This window comes from Dama dama, chromosome 8 (genome assembly GCF_033118175.1).
Source record: "Dama dama isolate Ldn47 chromosome 8, ASM3311817v1, whole genome shotgun sequence".
NCBI lineage: Eukaryota > Metazoa > Chordata > Mammalia > Artiodactyla > Cervidae > Dama > Dama dama.
The window spans coordinates 45,380,370-45,395,960 of NC_083688.1; the positions used below are offsets into that span (position 1 = coordinate 45,380,370).

At 42.5% G+C, this 15,591-nt stretch overlaps 1 protein-coding gene across 4 annotated transcripts in view; it reads right to left on the reverse strand.

Moving 5' to 3' along the window:
* The window catches only part of SPATS2L (spermatogenesis associated serine rich 2 like), a 184,297-nt gene that overhangs the window by 127,755 nt on the left and 40,951 nt on the right, over positions 1-15,591 (reverse strand). For 2 of the 4 annotated variants that reach the window (XM_061149048.1, XM_061149044.1), the window contains exon 1: positions 9,922-10,007. The exons of the other annotated variants lie outside the window; for them this stretch is intronic. In XM_061149048.1, coding sequence (XP_061005031.1) covers positions 9,922-9,992 — 71 coding nt within the window. In that variant the 5' untranslated portion in view covers positions 9,993-10,007. Of the gene's footprint in view, positions 1-9,921; positions 10,008-15,591 lie in introns of those variants that run through there. 4 annotated transcript variants of the gene reach the window in all.

Genomic DNA, 15,591 nt, shown 5'->3' on the forward strand with positions numbered 1-15,591 from the left:
CTTGAAAGTTTCAAGAATGGTGGTCTCTGAGCCCCAGGTTAATCACCTTTGTTTTTAATGTATAAACTACATTTAATTGATTTCTTATTCTTTAAAAAATTTATTGGAGTATCCTTGATTTACAATATGGCATTGGTTTCAGGTGTATAGCAAAGTGAATCAGTTATATACATATCCACTCTTCATCATCCTAATTTTATCGAGGGTAGTTGTGACATCTTTCTCTGTAGACGTCTACAGATTTTAACCGGGCAGATTTTAACCTTCTAGGGTATCATGTTGAGAGTTCTGCCCTGTGAGTCAGGAAGGAGTGCCGATGGACTCGATGACCTCAACAAGGTCCCTGGCCTGGGGACCAGAGGTGCTTTGCATGCATCTCTCCCTCATGACGTGAAATTGTTTTCTGATTATGAGCAATGAGAAGCAACAGGCTTTGGTTTCTCTTTGCTTTATTTCTCATGACCACATGCTTTGACCTATGTCTTCCCTTCCACAAAGTGCCAGAGACTACAAAATTTAATAGTAGCAACAGCTGGTGGGGGGGGGGGGTGTCGGAGGGGAGTGTGCACAGTGGGGAATGGGCTGGTGCAGCTAAGAAAGGTGGTGTACGATGTATTTAGATGAGATGGACAGCCACACTGTTCTTTCCAAAGAAACACATATACAGGCACACAGGGCCCTTTTCTGTGTAATCAACTCTGGAGCAGGGTCACATAAGGCGTATCTTAGACCTTCAAGCACACAATTCAAAATCAGATCAACGGGATTTATGTGTTTTACTTTTTCTTGTGGTAAAAGAGAGAAGTGCTCCTTTATAGGGAGATAGATTGGTCACAACAGAAAATCTTACTTATTAGGAGGTGTCCCTTGTGGTTCAGCTGATAAAGAATGCACCTGCAATGTGGGAGACCTGGGTTTGATACCAGAGTTGGGAAGATCCCCTGGAGAAGGAAACGGCTACCCACTCCAGTATTCTGGCCTGGAGAACTCCGTGGACTGTATAGCCCATGGGGTCGCAAAGAGTCAAGACACGACTGAGCGACTTTCACTCACTCACTCACTCACTCAAAAGCTGAAGCAACAGTGGCATACTTATGAGCAAGGACCACCCCCCAACCCCACAGTAACAACTGCCCACCTCTCTCTACCAGCTCCTCCTTTCCTTCCCCCAAGAAGGAGTGGCCTATCTCAGAGGTGCATTTGAAAGAATAAAGACTGCCATATGACCCAGCAATCCCACTCCTGGGCATATACACTGAGGAAACCAGATCTGAAAGAGACACGTGCACCCCAATGTTCATCGCAGCACTGTTTATAATAGCCAGGACAGGGAAGCAACCTAGATGCCCATCAGCAGACGAATGGATAAGGAAGCTGTGGTACATATACACCATGGAATATTACTCAGCCATTAAAAAGAATTCATTTGAATCAGTTCTAATGAGATGGATGAAACTGGAGCCCATTATACAGAGTGAAGTAAGCCAGAAAGATAAAGACCAATACAGTATACTAACACATATATATGGAATTTAGAAAGATGGTAACGATGACCCTATGTGCAAAACAGAAAAAGAGACACAGATGTACAGAACAGAGTTTTGGACTCTGTAGGAGGAGGCGAGGGTGGGATGTTTCGAGAGAACAGCATCGAAACATGTATATTATCTAGGGTAAGGCAGATCACCAGCCCAGGTTGGATGCATGAGACAAGTGCTCAGGCCTGGTGCACTGGGAAGACCCAGAGGGATGGGGTGGGGAGGGAGGTGGGAGGGGGGATAGGGATGGGGAATACATGTAGATCCATGGCTGATTCATGTCAATGTATGACAAAAACCACTACAGTATTGTAAAGTAATTAGCCTCCAACTAGTAGGAATAAATGAAAAAAAAAAAAAAGAAAGAATAAAGCAAACAGCCCCATTCCACCTCCTCTGTCAGGAGCCAGCAGCCTTTGCTGTGGTCACACAGGAAGTTTTGTCTGCAGCCCTGGGTGGGAAGGAGGGAGATAGAAAAGGCGCTGCATCTGTCTGTCTACTTTGCCTGTGACTTGTCTGCTAACTCCGGGGGAGAAATATTAGCAAACCATCCCAGTCTGGATCTAAAGTTACATTTTCCAGGGAGCTTTTTATCAGAAATAAAACTAAAATTTTGATCTCTCCCAATTTCTCTCTTAAGCTGCCTGGCACACTGCAGGGAATGAGTAAACAAGTTTTGAATGAGAGAATGAATGGGTCTGGATGGGCCAGTCTGCTGACCTTCTAAAACCGCAATGAAATTGTCCTGAATTTGAGCCTTTATGTATTTTTTTGATCACTCACTATTATTAAAATGGACTCCCCAATATATGTATATTAATTTGTAAATGTTACACATGTATCTCTGTAGTAAATATACTTTATAAAATACTCCAAAATAGAAATTTTTAGAGATATGAAAGAATGTAAATAGAAGTTCCAAGAGATTCCTCCTGAACCCGGGGGTTATCCTGAGCACTCCACTCCATAGTCTTCTGGTCTAGACTCTACTCAGAAGTTCAGAAGAAAGGATGTGGAGGTCTGGTGTGGCCCAGACAGACTTAAGCAGTACAGCATGACTTGATTTCACACAGCCTTATACTCCTCACGATACCCCGTGTAAGGTGACTTTCAATTTGATGGCAGGGGCTCAGTCGGCAGGTGTTCACCAGGATTTCCCTGGTGGCTCAGATGGTAAAGAATCTGCCTGCAAAGTGGGAGACCCAGGTTCAATCCCTGGGTTGGGAAGATGCCCTGGAGAAGGAAATGGCAACCCACCCCAGTATTCTTGCCTGGAGAATTCCATGGACAGAGGATCCTGACGGGCTACAGTCCATGGGGTCACAAAGAGTTGGACATGACTGAGCAGCTAACATATAGCAGCGAATAACATATGCTGAAGCTGAAACTCCAATACTTTGGCCACCTCATGTGAAGAGTTGACTCATTTGAAAAGACCCTGATGCTGGTAGGGATTGGGGGCAGGAGGAGAAGGGGACGACAGAGGATGAGATGGCTGGATGGCATCACCGACTCGATGGACATGGGTTTGAGTGAACTCTGGGAGTTGGTGATGGACAGGGAGGCCTGGCGTGCTGCGATTCATGGGGTCGCAGAGTCGGACAGGACTGAGCGACTGAACTGAACTGAACTGAACCGAACATATATGTAGCTCAGTCGGTATGTGTTAAATAAATTGAACTGAAAGAAAATGGTGAGTGGGTGTTTATCAAGCTATTAACAGAAGGAGAAAGGGAAGGGTATCCCAAGTGAGACTATTCCAAGTCCAGACATCACAGAAATGCAAGAGAGCCTTGAGCACTAACACACTGTAAGTAGCAGGAAATAAAGTCAGTCACTGAATGAGAGAGAGGAGAGAGAAGGTAGCAGGTTACCCTGAACCATGAAATCTAGGCAGAGACAATCTACATCTCATGTGCTATAGGACAAAACAGGAAAACATGGAATGATTTTGAGCACCATCATGATATCAATGTTTTCTGAAGATACACTGGAATTAGGATGCATATTGGGTGGAACAAAATTTGGATTTGGTTTGATCAGCTCTGAGTCTAGAATGAGGAACCATGAGAGTCTGTCAAGGGGAATGCAGGAAATAATACAAAAAGTATGAAACTAAAAGTCCATTAGAGGGAACAGGATCAAGTGTTGTAACCAATGAGATATGAAGGAAGAAAGAGAAGAAACCAAATAATCCTAAAGGTAATGCCACCATTTGGAAAATGAACAACATTAATTGATTTCTTGATGTTTTCCTTTATCTTGAATTGCTATGATAAGTAACCTTCATGTGAGTTGATATTTCTTTGCTCTTATTTAAAAGCTTGGGGCTCGCCCTACAACCTCAAAGTAAAATTCTTAAACACAGAACATGAACTAAAATCTTCATGAGTCCAAGGTACCAAGTTTTCTGGAAGATGCAATTTAGAAATGGCACTCTGTCTCAAAAAGAACAGAAACATCATGTATGTGTATATGCAGTTGACAACTGTTGGTTTTCTACACTCAAGTGAATAATCCAGTGAAAGACAAGATTAGTAATAAATCCATGACCTTTTCAGCCACATTTTTCCTTTATGTGAACTCCACGGTATTGTAAGCAACAGAGTTTAACTGGAGTAATTCAGCCTGCTGAATAAAAAAAAAAAATAAAAAGGGTAGGATAGAGGAGTAGGTTATAACAATGCTGGAAGAGAAAGAAATCCAAGCATTTTCATCAAATAGCAATAATAATTCTGTGGACAGGCTAAACAACGAGCCTACGTTTGTGTAGTTCATGTTTTTTGAAATCTGTGTGCTTTATCCCTCAATGACTCATTCTGAAAGTGGTCTCCTAAGATGGTAAGAAATGACCAAAAATTACATAAAGCTCACTTTCCAAATAGAGTTCTGCAGAAAATACAGCTGCCATCTGGCCTTCTGGCTAACTTCACTTCTTTCCCTTTAGGCAGATATTATTTAATCCAGACCACACAGTTTGTGTGTCTAGTTGGTTCATGAAAATTTCAGACCATGAATCTGTAGCAGGAATGTTTGGCAAGTGACAGAACATTAGCTGCTTGACATGAGGGCAGTTTCCTCGTCTCAGTGGTCAAGCAGGTCTCTCCCAGGCTCTGTGCGCTTGGGTGCCTTCAGCTATGAAGCCAAACCGATTATCCTTGTCATTTCTCAAAGATGATGTCTGCAGTGCACTCTGAGATAGGTACTGCTCCTGAACATACACTGACACTTTAAAATTACTAAGATTTTAAAACCCAGGGCCAGTTCACAGTGAACATGATGATGGTCTACTTGAATGTAAATGGATTTAAACCAAGTTACCATACTTGTCATTTCATACAAAATAGGAATAAAGTTTCCCTATTCTTATTATATAAAATACAACCTGTGTTTTAAAATTTATCCAGGGTGTATTAAAGTAAGGGAAAAGTAATTTGGTCTGGGTTGGCTTTTCAAATCCTGTTTAAACTAAGAAAAGAGGCATTTAACAACAACAACAACAAAAATCACATCAGTTACATAGGTCCTTTTTCCTCTTTTCAGGTTTATCAAAAGGCAGAAATTGTTGGTCTCTGTAACTGCCTACCTGTCTCCAAAGAAAGCAAGAGGGTGAGCGAGTCAGAGCCTGCAAACTCCTGCGACATTTAGATAGGGGAAGTCTTTTCAACACACTCTAGGTTTGGCTTAATTTTTCAGTGGTCTCATTTAAGTAGCAGTGCTAAAGACTGCAACAGAGCCCAAAGCATAAATCTACAGATACTGACAACGAAATCACCCCCGTGAAAAGTAGTAACCTACCCCAGTGAAGCAGATCAGAAGGATCAACCTATGTTAAAACAAAAGAAAACAACACCTGGCCATACAATAAAAGTGAATGGAACAGCTTTCAACATTTCTGAAGAATGTTGGAGGATGACATATTACAGTTTTCAAGAAAATATTCAGGTAGAACTTTATACAATTCTAAGCGGGAACAAGATTTTAGCAAATAATAATCCCATGATCCTTGAGGTATTATTAGATATTTATCAAGTTTTCAGATTTTCATTTCCTATTAAATCAAATTTATAAGTTTAGCATTCATTTGTATCATTCCATTTCCTTCACAATTTCATATTCAGAGCATGACATCATGGAGTCAGAGAATGGAAACTGTTTCTATACTTTGGGAGAAAAAATAGCAATGTTTGTGATAAACCAATTTTTTCCTTCCTTCTAAGTTAAAACAGTTATAATCCTTAACACATGTTTTCTCTTGGAACCATTTTTACTTCTGGCTTTATGTAAAATGTGAAAATTCTCTATCTCAGAAAGTGGCACTAATTCATCTCTTACAACGCTCCCATTGTATGTTCACTTCTGGTGAGATAATCAGTTTAGACCCACCATTATTATTACTATAAATCGACATGTACAGTGTACTTTTATGCATTCCTATCATTTTCAGTTTCAGAATTGTTATTTAGGCCCTGATCAGGAATGCTATCACATGAGACTATTTAATGAACCTGGCTCTCAGGTATGAAATCCAAATATACTTTGTAGCTAAAAATAATACTCATTTACTAAGAATGGACTGACTTACTATAAGTAATTCAAAACCACAGATGTAAACATACTATCAGCATTGGAATTAGGTCTGTAAACAGAAATATAACTCACGGATTTTATTATTTAACCAACCACTACATAAGTATTTCTCAGTCAAGTTGCAAAATCTTAACATGGCTTCTAAGTGTGTTTTGTAGGCACACACAGTACTCTCAATCTCTAATGCTTATGAAATAAGACCCCCTCATCTAATTCTCACCTTCCAGGTATAAGGATCTTAAAAAATAGCAGAATATTGAGGTCAGACATGGTTTGAGAGTCTCTGAATTGTTTGCTGATCATATGCAAATATATTTGCTTCACTATTTAAAAAGGCAGAGCTGTGATCATGCGTATATACAAAAACCCAGACATGTATAAAAATACACACACAATGGGATATGGAAACCAAGAACTGGATTCCAAATTTGAATTTGCAGTTTCTAAAGTCCTGCCTGCAGCATCTCAAACACTGCAAACTAAGTTACCAATCTCACCATTTGCAAAGCAGCTGTGAAGAACAGATGCCTATGGGGAAACCTTTACCAACAGTGAGATATAAAATACAAAGCAATACTCCAGGGCTGTGTTGATATGTGTGGTCATCGTAGCTTGACCCAGTTCACACAAACACACAAATGAAAGAAGGCTGCTTTCTTCGTTTCTCTCACAGACATCCCATATCTTAAAAAAAAAAAAAAAAAAAAAGTCCCAATGAATAGAAGTAAATGGAGCTTAAACACTCCTAACACATTAGGGAAAATAATGCGGGCATCCACCTGACCCTGCCCAGAAGCTGTCTCTGGGGTCGGGCCCCATCAGGCCCATTGCATTCAGCGTCTTCTCCCACTTTAGAAACCACAGTTTTTCCAGAAGAGCCAAGTTCTTCCATGGCAGTTTCCATGGCAGTGCTGAAACGGCCTGGCATTGAGAGGACAGGAGGGGGGTGGATGGGCAGAGGAGAAATGAAGGGGCCCTGAGAGTGGGGAGGGTGGAGGAAGGGCAGGCTTTTCTGTCTCCTGGAAACCTGTTTGTCAAGTTCTTGTAAGTCAGGGATTGTACGTATATCCAACCACACTTAACTACAGTTTTTAAAAAAGTCATTCACGGTTGACATTTCCTAAATGTCATGTTTAGCTACGAAACATAACCCTGGCAAGGCATCAAAGGTACTGCCTTTGTTGCTAAAATCTGGTCTGTTCAGTCACAGCAAATAACTACCAAATTTATGGCTGTGTGTGTGTGTGTGCGTGTGTGTGTGTGTGCACCCGCACGCTCAGTCGTGTCTGACTCTTTGCGACCCCCATGGACTGTGGCCCGCCAGGTTTGTTTGTCCATGAAATTTTCCAGGCAAGAATACTGGAGTGGGTTGCCATTTCCCCCTCCAAAGAAATTTTTCGACCCAGAGATTGAACTCACATCTCTTGCATATCTCCTGCATTGGCAGGCAGATTCTTTACCACTAGCTCCACCTGGGAAGCCCAAACGCATGGCTCTTTTTTCTTAAATGGAAAAGCATCTTCTCAAAGATCCCAGAAAGTACTTTAAAATACATCTACTGACAGTTAAAAGGTACATGTATTTTCTACAAACTACCCCCTAAGGTGAGAAGAAAAGACATTAACAAGAATCCTTGGCCATACGTAGCCTCCCACACTGGTGAGGACCTCAGAGGCTAAAGCAGTAAGCAAAGGGAGATGGGGGCACACGACTATACTGGGGCTGGTTCACTGCATCAGCCCTAGGGCGCCGTGACCAGGGTCTCCAGGTAAAGATGAAGTCATCTCATTGCAGGAAGGTAAGAAGCCTCAATATCTGTTTCTACCAAGAACAAAGAGCCTTCACTAAGTTGTATGGTCTGACCAATACATTTTTTCCTCTTTGGGATAAAAGATGGGGTCCGAGGTAATCATTTACAGTGTTAAAATTATAGACATAGGAAAACACTTATTCACGGTTAGCTAAGCTTAAGTCTGCTCCAACATGCCTTCCCGAAGCAACCCCTCTCAAAAACAAACTCTCTTGGCAAATGTTTAACTTCATTAAGGCTGAATGACATCAAGAGGGTACATTTCCAATAGATTCGGACATGCAAAATGTGAATCAGGCATCTTTACAGAAGGCCATGTTGATATTTGTGGAATGTTCTCAAATGAAGATAAGACCAGAATGTGGCCAAGAAAATGGAAACGCTGTCATTTCCTACAATAGCATGGTATATTTCTGTGCTGATTACGTGTTTACTTCTCAAGAGTAAAGTGCCTGAGTGGCAAACACCTTCAGAAATGTTTTTTTTAAGGGATAAGCTAAACTAAGTCAAATTTCTCTGTGAAAGAAGGGATGAGGCAAGACAAATGGCATTGAGATTTAAAGTCTGAAAATTTGGGGTCTGGTAGCTATTGAGGGTGGGGGATGGTGAAGGCTTTTTGGAAGAGGGTGAAAAGATCCAAGGACCAGTCATGCGCTCTGGTTTTCCTCTTTAGGGGCAGTGACCTCTTTTGAAAACTGAGAGGTTTATTTTCCTAACAGGCAGTGAGGAATAGCTAGACAGATGTGTGTGGGCTGGTTCTGGCCCTTGATTAGCAGACAGAAATGATGCTGCCTTTACGTTTCACCAAATATATCCATCCAAACACATACGAGGGACCTCCACTTTAGTTGCACAATCAAGATCCTAAATTTCAACGCAGTGATGGTGCTGTTTTAGGAAAGTTTACATGGGACCAAAGTTCCATTAGCAGAACCATCCTCAGATGTGGTTAGCAAATAACATGGACTTTTTCTCCCCCTCTGTTCACTCCCCTAGGTTGGAAAGTCTGAAATCAAGGTATTTGGGAAATGTTTCTACGTCTTGGTCAAGACGACAGTTGATAGGGGCCAGATATAATTCTCAGGGCAAAGTGAAGACTACGACCAGACCCCTTCCTCTATAAACAAGAATGGTCCCAGCCTTTTAAAGACTGTCTCTGTCATGCACAATATGTAGACGCCCTTGTCAGTGTGGCTCAGTTTTTTGACAGTTACAACTGGAGTGTGGCTTCGAGCACTCACTACAAGGCTCCCTGTGCGGCTACGTTTGTGTGTCGATGTGGGTGTTCCCCCTCCCCCTGCTTTTTCCGTGGTTTTTTTTTTTTTTCCCCTCCTAGAATAGGGGGTTTTGTGCTGTTAATCCTCTTGGAATGTAGCTCTTATCACCACCTAGATGAATTCATTACCCTCTTGCCCTCAGTGCTCCCCAGGCCCGTGAGACTTGGGAACAAGAGGGTAATTGTCTTGGGAGCTGCCCCCTGAATTCAGGTGTGCTAGCACCGAGTTACCACGCATCCAATTTTTCCTATAATCAAAAGAGAAGGGGAGAAATTAATCATGCATCCTTCTCCAAGGGAGTGGGAGGAAAAGAGCCTTCAGGAATGTAGGCTGAAGCGCCCTGCCATTAAATCCAGCTATTCTAAAGCTAAAGGTTTAAGGGGGGGAAAATGGCAGCAGGTCCACAAGAGCATTTTTGTAATGTGTTTGCACGAGGCCAGAGCAACTGATCAATACAGTGGGAAAAAAACTAGCTAAACCAGTTGTCTGGATGATGTTTCAGAGAGACAGAGGGAAACACTGTTTGCTTGTCTTTATTGTTTTTAACCTTCTGCTGGTTATACGGTGGCATCAAAACCAAAATGTTCTGTATTACACATAGAGCTTGCAAAACTCATTTTGTGTCTTTAAGTGTATGCCCTTTTCCATCATCTTTACATTGTCAGTTTTGCTCACATGAGAAAACAACATCAGAAGACAAGCATACTTCTCTGGGTTGTAAACCATGAGGTGCTGCCATGTCATCAAGGCAAGAGGTGGGGACGTGCAGGAGCGCATTCATCTCTGGTTCTTCCTACAAGCACATAAACTGAGATACGCGCTGAAACAGGCACTGACCCAAACCAGAAAGGTGACCAAGCATACTGGAGAAGAGACACGAAGGACATTCTTAGAATGCACTAGAAGAGAACAGAAAGCAGCCACTAATTAACAATACCTAACTAGACCCCCTCTCTTAAAGAACTATGTCAGGGGGCAGGGATTTATAACCAAACTCCTCAGATAATTCTAGAATCCAGTACTTCCTGAAGGAAGTCCACAGGACCACTAAGTTCTACATTCTTGTTAGCTAAGGGCTTCCCGGATGGCTCAGACAGGAAAGAATCCTCCTGCAATGTGGGAGACCTGAGTTTGATCCCTGGGTTGGGAAGGTCCCCTGCAGGAGGGCATGGCAACCCTCTCTAGAATCTTGCCTGGAGAATCCCATGGACAGAGGAGCCTGGCGGGCTACAGTCCATTGGGTCGCAAAGAGTCGGACACGAACGAGTGACTGAGCTCGTGTTTTCACAAGGCTGAACTGTAGTTGTATCAAAATAAAACTCAATTTGTGACCCCTCCCCTTGGGGATGGTGGGGGGAGGCGTGAATACAAAACTTCTCATGTCTTCTCCTTCAGTTTAAGGCTATGTAAATCAATCATCAATTCTGAATACAATGTTAGTGAACCCCTTTGGTAACAATAATGTATGTCAGAACACTGGGAATAATGGGGTACTAACTAAAATACATCAGGAGTTGGGTAAAAGTTACTGACAGGCTAATCTATTTATTTTTTTAATGGAAAATTTTAGTTCTTGGCAAAATAAAATATGTGCCATTTATTTAATTTTATTTTCTCAGGAGTTTGAAAAGCATCTTGCCTTGTTTTTATTGTAAACACATTGCAGGAGTCACAAAAATGTTCACCATACATTAAATTTATTCACTTAACAAACATTTCTTCCTCTGCAGTCCTGCTAAGTACACAGGCGGAGGAAAGCTTCTTGCTGGCTGGTGCCTCTAAAAACAAAGACACTGAGAGATGTTCAGCGCTTCTTTCCAGCAAGTGTTCAGCTACAGAAGAAATACACAAACACGCCTCTCCCTCAGTGGTTCTCATTGATTCCCAGCCATTGATTTCATGGTGGCACATGATTTCATTTTCAAAACACTTCCATAAACGTGATAGTGAACATGCTGGGAGGTTAATTTTTGGTGCTAACACAAAACCTGATAAGCTTTGTTTTTCAGAAGGTTCTCGGCAGTGAAGGAAGGTATGATGTATTCTTTGCTGAGTGCAACTCCTCACACCCAAGAACTGAGATTTCCTTAACGCATTCTCTGTACTGCTGAGGGCCAAGGTCCTTAACACTCAAAAAAAAAAAACATTTTTTTAAAAACTGCATTCAGTCCTGGTCAGTTACTACCCACTGGGCTTCAGATCCACCTTAGAACCTTGTATTAAGAGACAGAAATAAACAAGGTATAAACCCCAAAGGACCACAGATGGTAGAGGAGACAAAAACGGCTGAGATGGGACATGACAATTGTAAAAGGCAGAGAGCTATCAGAGGAGCATACCTGACTCAGCAGAGGCCAGTGAAGAGAATACAAATGAGAAGCCAGCTAGTTAGGCCCCCAAAAAGCCCCAGAAGGCTCAGGATGTGGACAGATCCACACCACTCAGGGCAGCCCAGCAACCATCCCTCCCCAGCCCTGTGGGACACGGAGGTTTATTCTCTAGAGAAACTGAACCCAAGGAGCTGGAGTCCAGACATTAGGAGAAGACAGGGTGAGGCACCATGCTGAAAATAAGGGGCTGTCTGGACGGTAACTGTGAGGCCTTCCATTCAACAGAGGGCATGGGGGCTACTCTTAGACCCCCTAGGTAGGAGCTGTAGGTTCCGTTTGTGGGAGATGACGTGGCCCCAGTAGGAAGTCCTGCAGATGTTGACATTCTGGGAGGGAGTAGGCTTCTAACAAACTGAACTTGCTGAAAGGAATGAGTTCCTGTCCTTCAGTTGTTGGATGAGACCAGCAATTAGAAAAAAAACAGAAAGGGTGGTTTTGAGGATACCCAGGAGTCTAGGGACTACTATCATCCTTGACCTGGGCATCAGGAGCCTCAGGTTTAAGGTCCTGCCTGTGTCACTGACTCTGTGTGTGGCCTTTGAGTTACTTTCTCTTTCCAGGCTTCAGTTCCCTCATTGTACAATGAAGGGTTACACTCCTAGGGTCCTGTTACCCTGAGATGTTCACTCTCCCCAGCAGATGCAAAATGATGGACAGATGGAGTCTCAGGGGTCCCTGACAAGACACCACGCAGCCGGAGGCTTCGCTGACTTCTCAGATCCTTGCAGCTCCCACAGCAGGTGGTTGTCATTCCTGGATGTGATCCAACGACACACTCCTTCCAAAAAGGCTATTTGCAACCAACTTGCATCAGAAGGACAGGACAGGACTCTAAGACACCTACAATACGCCCGTATCCACTCTCTATTTTTCCCATATAACAAAGTAAAAGCATCGTCAGGTGGAAAAGACCCAAACTCAACTGCTTTACAGTCACACTTTCTTTTTTTTTCTTAATGAAACTCAGTAGAAAAGAAAAGAGGGAAAAACTCAGCACTCTTCCCTCTTTTCAAGGGACAACTCTGAAAACAGAAAAGTAGTTAATGTTTACTGAGCACGTAGGATAGGTCTGAGCACTGGGTTAGAAGCATGTAATCTTTTCTCACTAGATTCTCAAATACCCCCATCTTACAAATGATGAAATCGAGGCTCCAAGAGCTTCAGTACATGTGGGGGAGCCAGTGTCAAACCTAAGTCTCTAAACCACAGGGGCCACGGTCTCGTTCCTACTATCTTCAGCCCAGATAGCCAGTCCCCCGGCCACTGCAAGAAAGCTTTCTACAGCCCACACTCCAGTGATGCTTTCCTGTAGCTTCAAAGGATGGACATGATCAGGCCTTCCTTCTCCTTCAGAATGGGGGCATTCTGAAAAATCAATACTGGCTTCTGCAAGAAGCAGCCTTGCCCAAAGCTAATTGAAAGCCATCTGAACATTTCAGAACCGTGGCCACAGTCATCCGTCTTGCGGTGTGCTGTGTTTCATCATGTGACTGCAGTAAACCACTTCCAGATCACATCTACGTGGTCACTCCTGCAAAACAGCAGCCCACGGTGTTTTCTGTCACTGCCCAGGGACTCCTCCACCTAAACTCAGAGCACTGGAATTATGGTGACATAATAGGCAGCTTGCTGACATTACTATTTTAAAGTACCACTTTTTCAGGGTTTATCACAAGTCATTTTAAATTTGATTTAGCTGTAACTTGTTATATAACTTCATGTTTGGAGACAATGTCCTCGGCTGCATCAACAAGCTACATTGGAAACACAGTTATTTGGGGTCTAAAAAAAATTTTTTTTTGGCTAACTTTGACTTCTGTCCTTTTAGAAGGCATCCTGGGTGTTCATTGGAAGGACTGATGTTGAAGCTGAAACTCCAATACCTAGGCCACCTGATGTGAAGAGCTAAGTCATTTGAAAAGACCCTGATGCTGGGAAAGATTGAGGGCAGGAGGAGAAGGGGACGACAGAGGATGAGATGGTTGGATGGCATCACTGACTCAATGGATATGGGTTTGGGTAGACTCCGGGAGTTGGTGATGGACAGGAAAGCCTGGCCTGCTGCAGTTCATGGGTTTGCAAAGAGTCGGACATGACTGAGCGACTGAACTGAACTAAAATAGGGTGGTGATGAAAAAGGGAAGTTATATGGCTTATTGCAAGATGTTAATCTGGAAAACTAAAAGATACATATTTTGATATTTAATCTGGGTTTATTGTATGGCCTTCACACTTCAATTTCTTTAACAAAATGAATCCAAAGACCAAATAATTATTGAGTGTAACTTTGCATACCAAATGATCATCTACTCCATACTAGAGACTATAACTCAGAGAAGAAACTGGAAAATTTGGTGGGGGAGATATTTGTGGTTTGGTCATCATCCAGTATCTATTCCTTCCCACTTCTCCTGGGAGCTCCGATGAATCCATCAGCATGTCATTCTGTATGTCTCAGTTATGGGTTCAACACAACTCCAACTGGGGAATCAATTCAAGGAGATGCCAATTCAGGGTTTTGCCTGAGCTACTGGGGAACTGGACTTTCTTTCTGCCAGGCTTTAGTAGAAGAAAGTGATGGGACTCACACTGTGCAGTGGTAAAAGCATTAACCACCTGCCAATGTAGGAGATGAAGGAGACACGGGTTCGATCCCTGGACAGAGAAGATCCCCTGGACGAAGAAATGGCAACCCACTCCAGCATTCTTTCCTGGAGAAGCCCATGGACAGAGGAGCCACAGTCCACTGGGTCACAAAGAGTCAGATACGACTGGGCACAGCAGCAACAACGACAGAGAGTCCTCAGCCCCGCTGTGCACACGTGGAGCTCGGAAAGGAGCGCCCACAGAAAAACACAGAGCAAGCAGGGTCGAGAAACGCACATCCCAGTCAACTCCAGCCAAAGAGGTTTCCCGAAAGTCCCAACAATTTCCCCACTGGCTACCCCCAACTGCAAGGGAGGCTGGGAAATGTAGTTTTTCCCCTTGAATAAAACCAGAGTGGGCTACTAAGGAAGAAAGAAAGAATGGGCATTGGGTGGGCAATTAGTAGTCTCCACTGTGGCCTGTTTTGATTGGTTTTTCTGTGCTTACTACAGAAAACAGATATCCTATATATGTAAAAGTGTTAGTTGCTCAATCATGTCTGACTCTTTGCAACCCTATGGATTGTAGGGTCCATGTTCCTCTGTCCATGGAATTCTCCAGGCAAGAATATTGGAGTAGGTAGCCATTTCCTTCTCCAGGGGATCTTTCCAACCCAGGGATCGAACCCGGGTCTCCGGCAGTGCAGAGAAATTCTTTACCATCTGAGCTACCAGGAGTCTACAAATGAGAGATTAAGTAAAAACACCCAAGTGTTTGATGTACAAAATCTTTCGTTAGGGTAACCTGATTCTTCTTTTACAGTAGATTCATTTGAAATAATTACTCAATTTTAAAATATAGTATCTACAATTAAAAATGCAGGATCAGCAGGCATGAGCAGCAGCCCAATTTTGCATATTCAGTGTAGACAGTGAAAAAAATGTTGCTAAAAATGTTAAATATCCTAATTTCTTCTAAATTATAGGGACAAATCATACTACATACTTATGAGTTCACTGTCTCAAGGCAGGAATTTTCCTGTTTCAGATTACGCCTTAGACTTCTATAGGTTAGGTTAGAAATGATAACAAATATAGGAATCTTTGAATTGACATTTAGCTCTCATTTAGTTCTCAGGGCATAGCTTTAAAAACTAGAGAAGCAGCTGCTATTAAGAATTTTTTTCACTAGTCAGAAAGACACATCATACATTAGATATAGAGCATGCCAAAATGATATGGAAATTATTTAGTGTGGCACAAGAAAAGGAACATAAACAAGAAAACAGGGTTTGTTGCACCAAGAGAGATAAGATTGTTAACAGATTGTTAACAGACACCCTGCCTTCGGTCTAGAGTCATGTAGGCAATAATAAACGGCCTTTGTAGATCATTTTCACA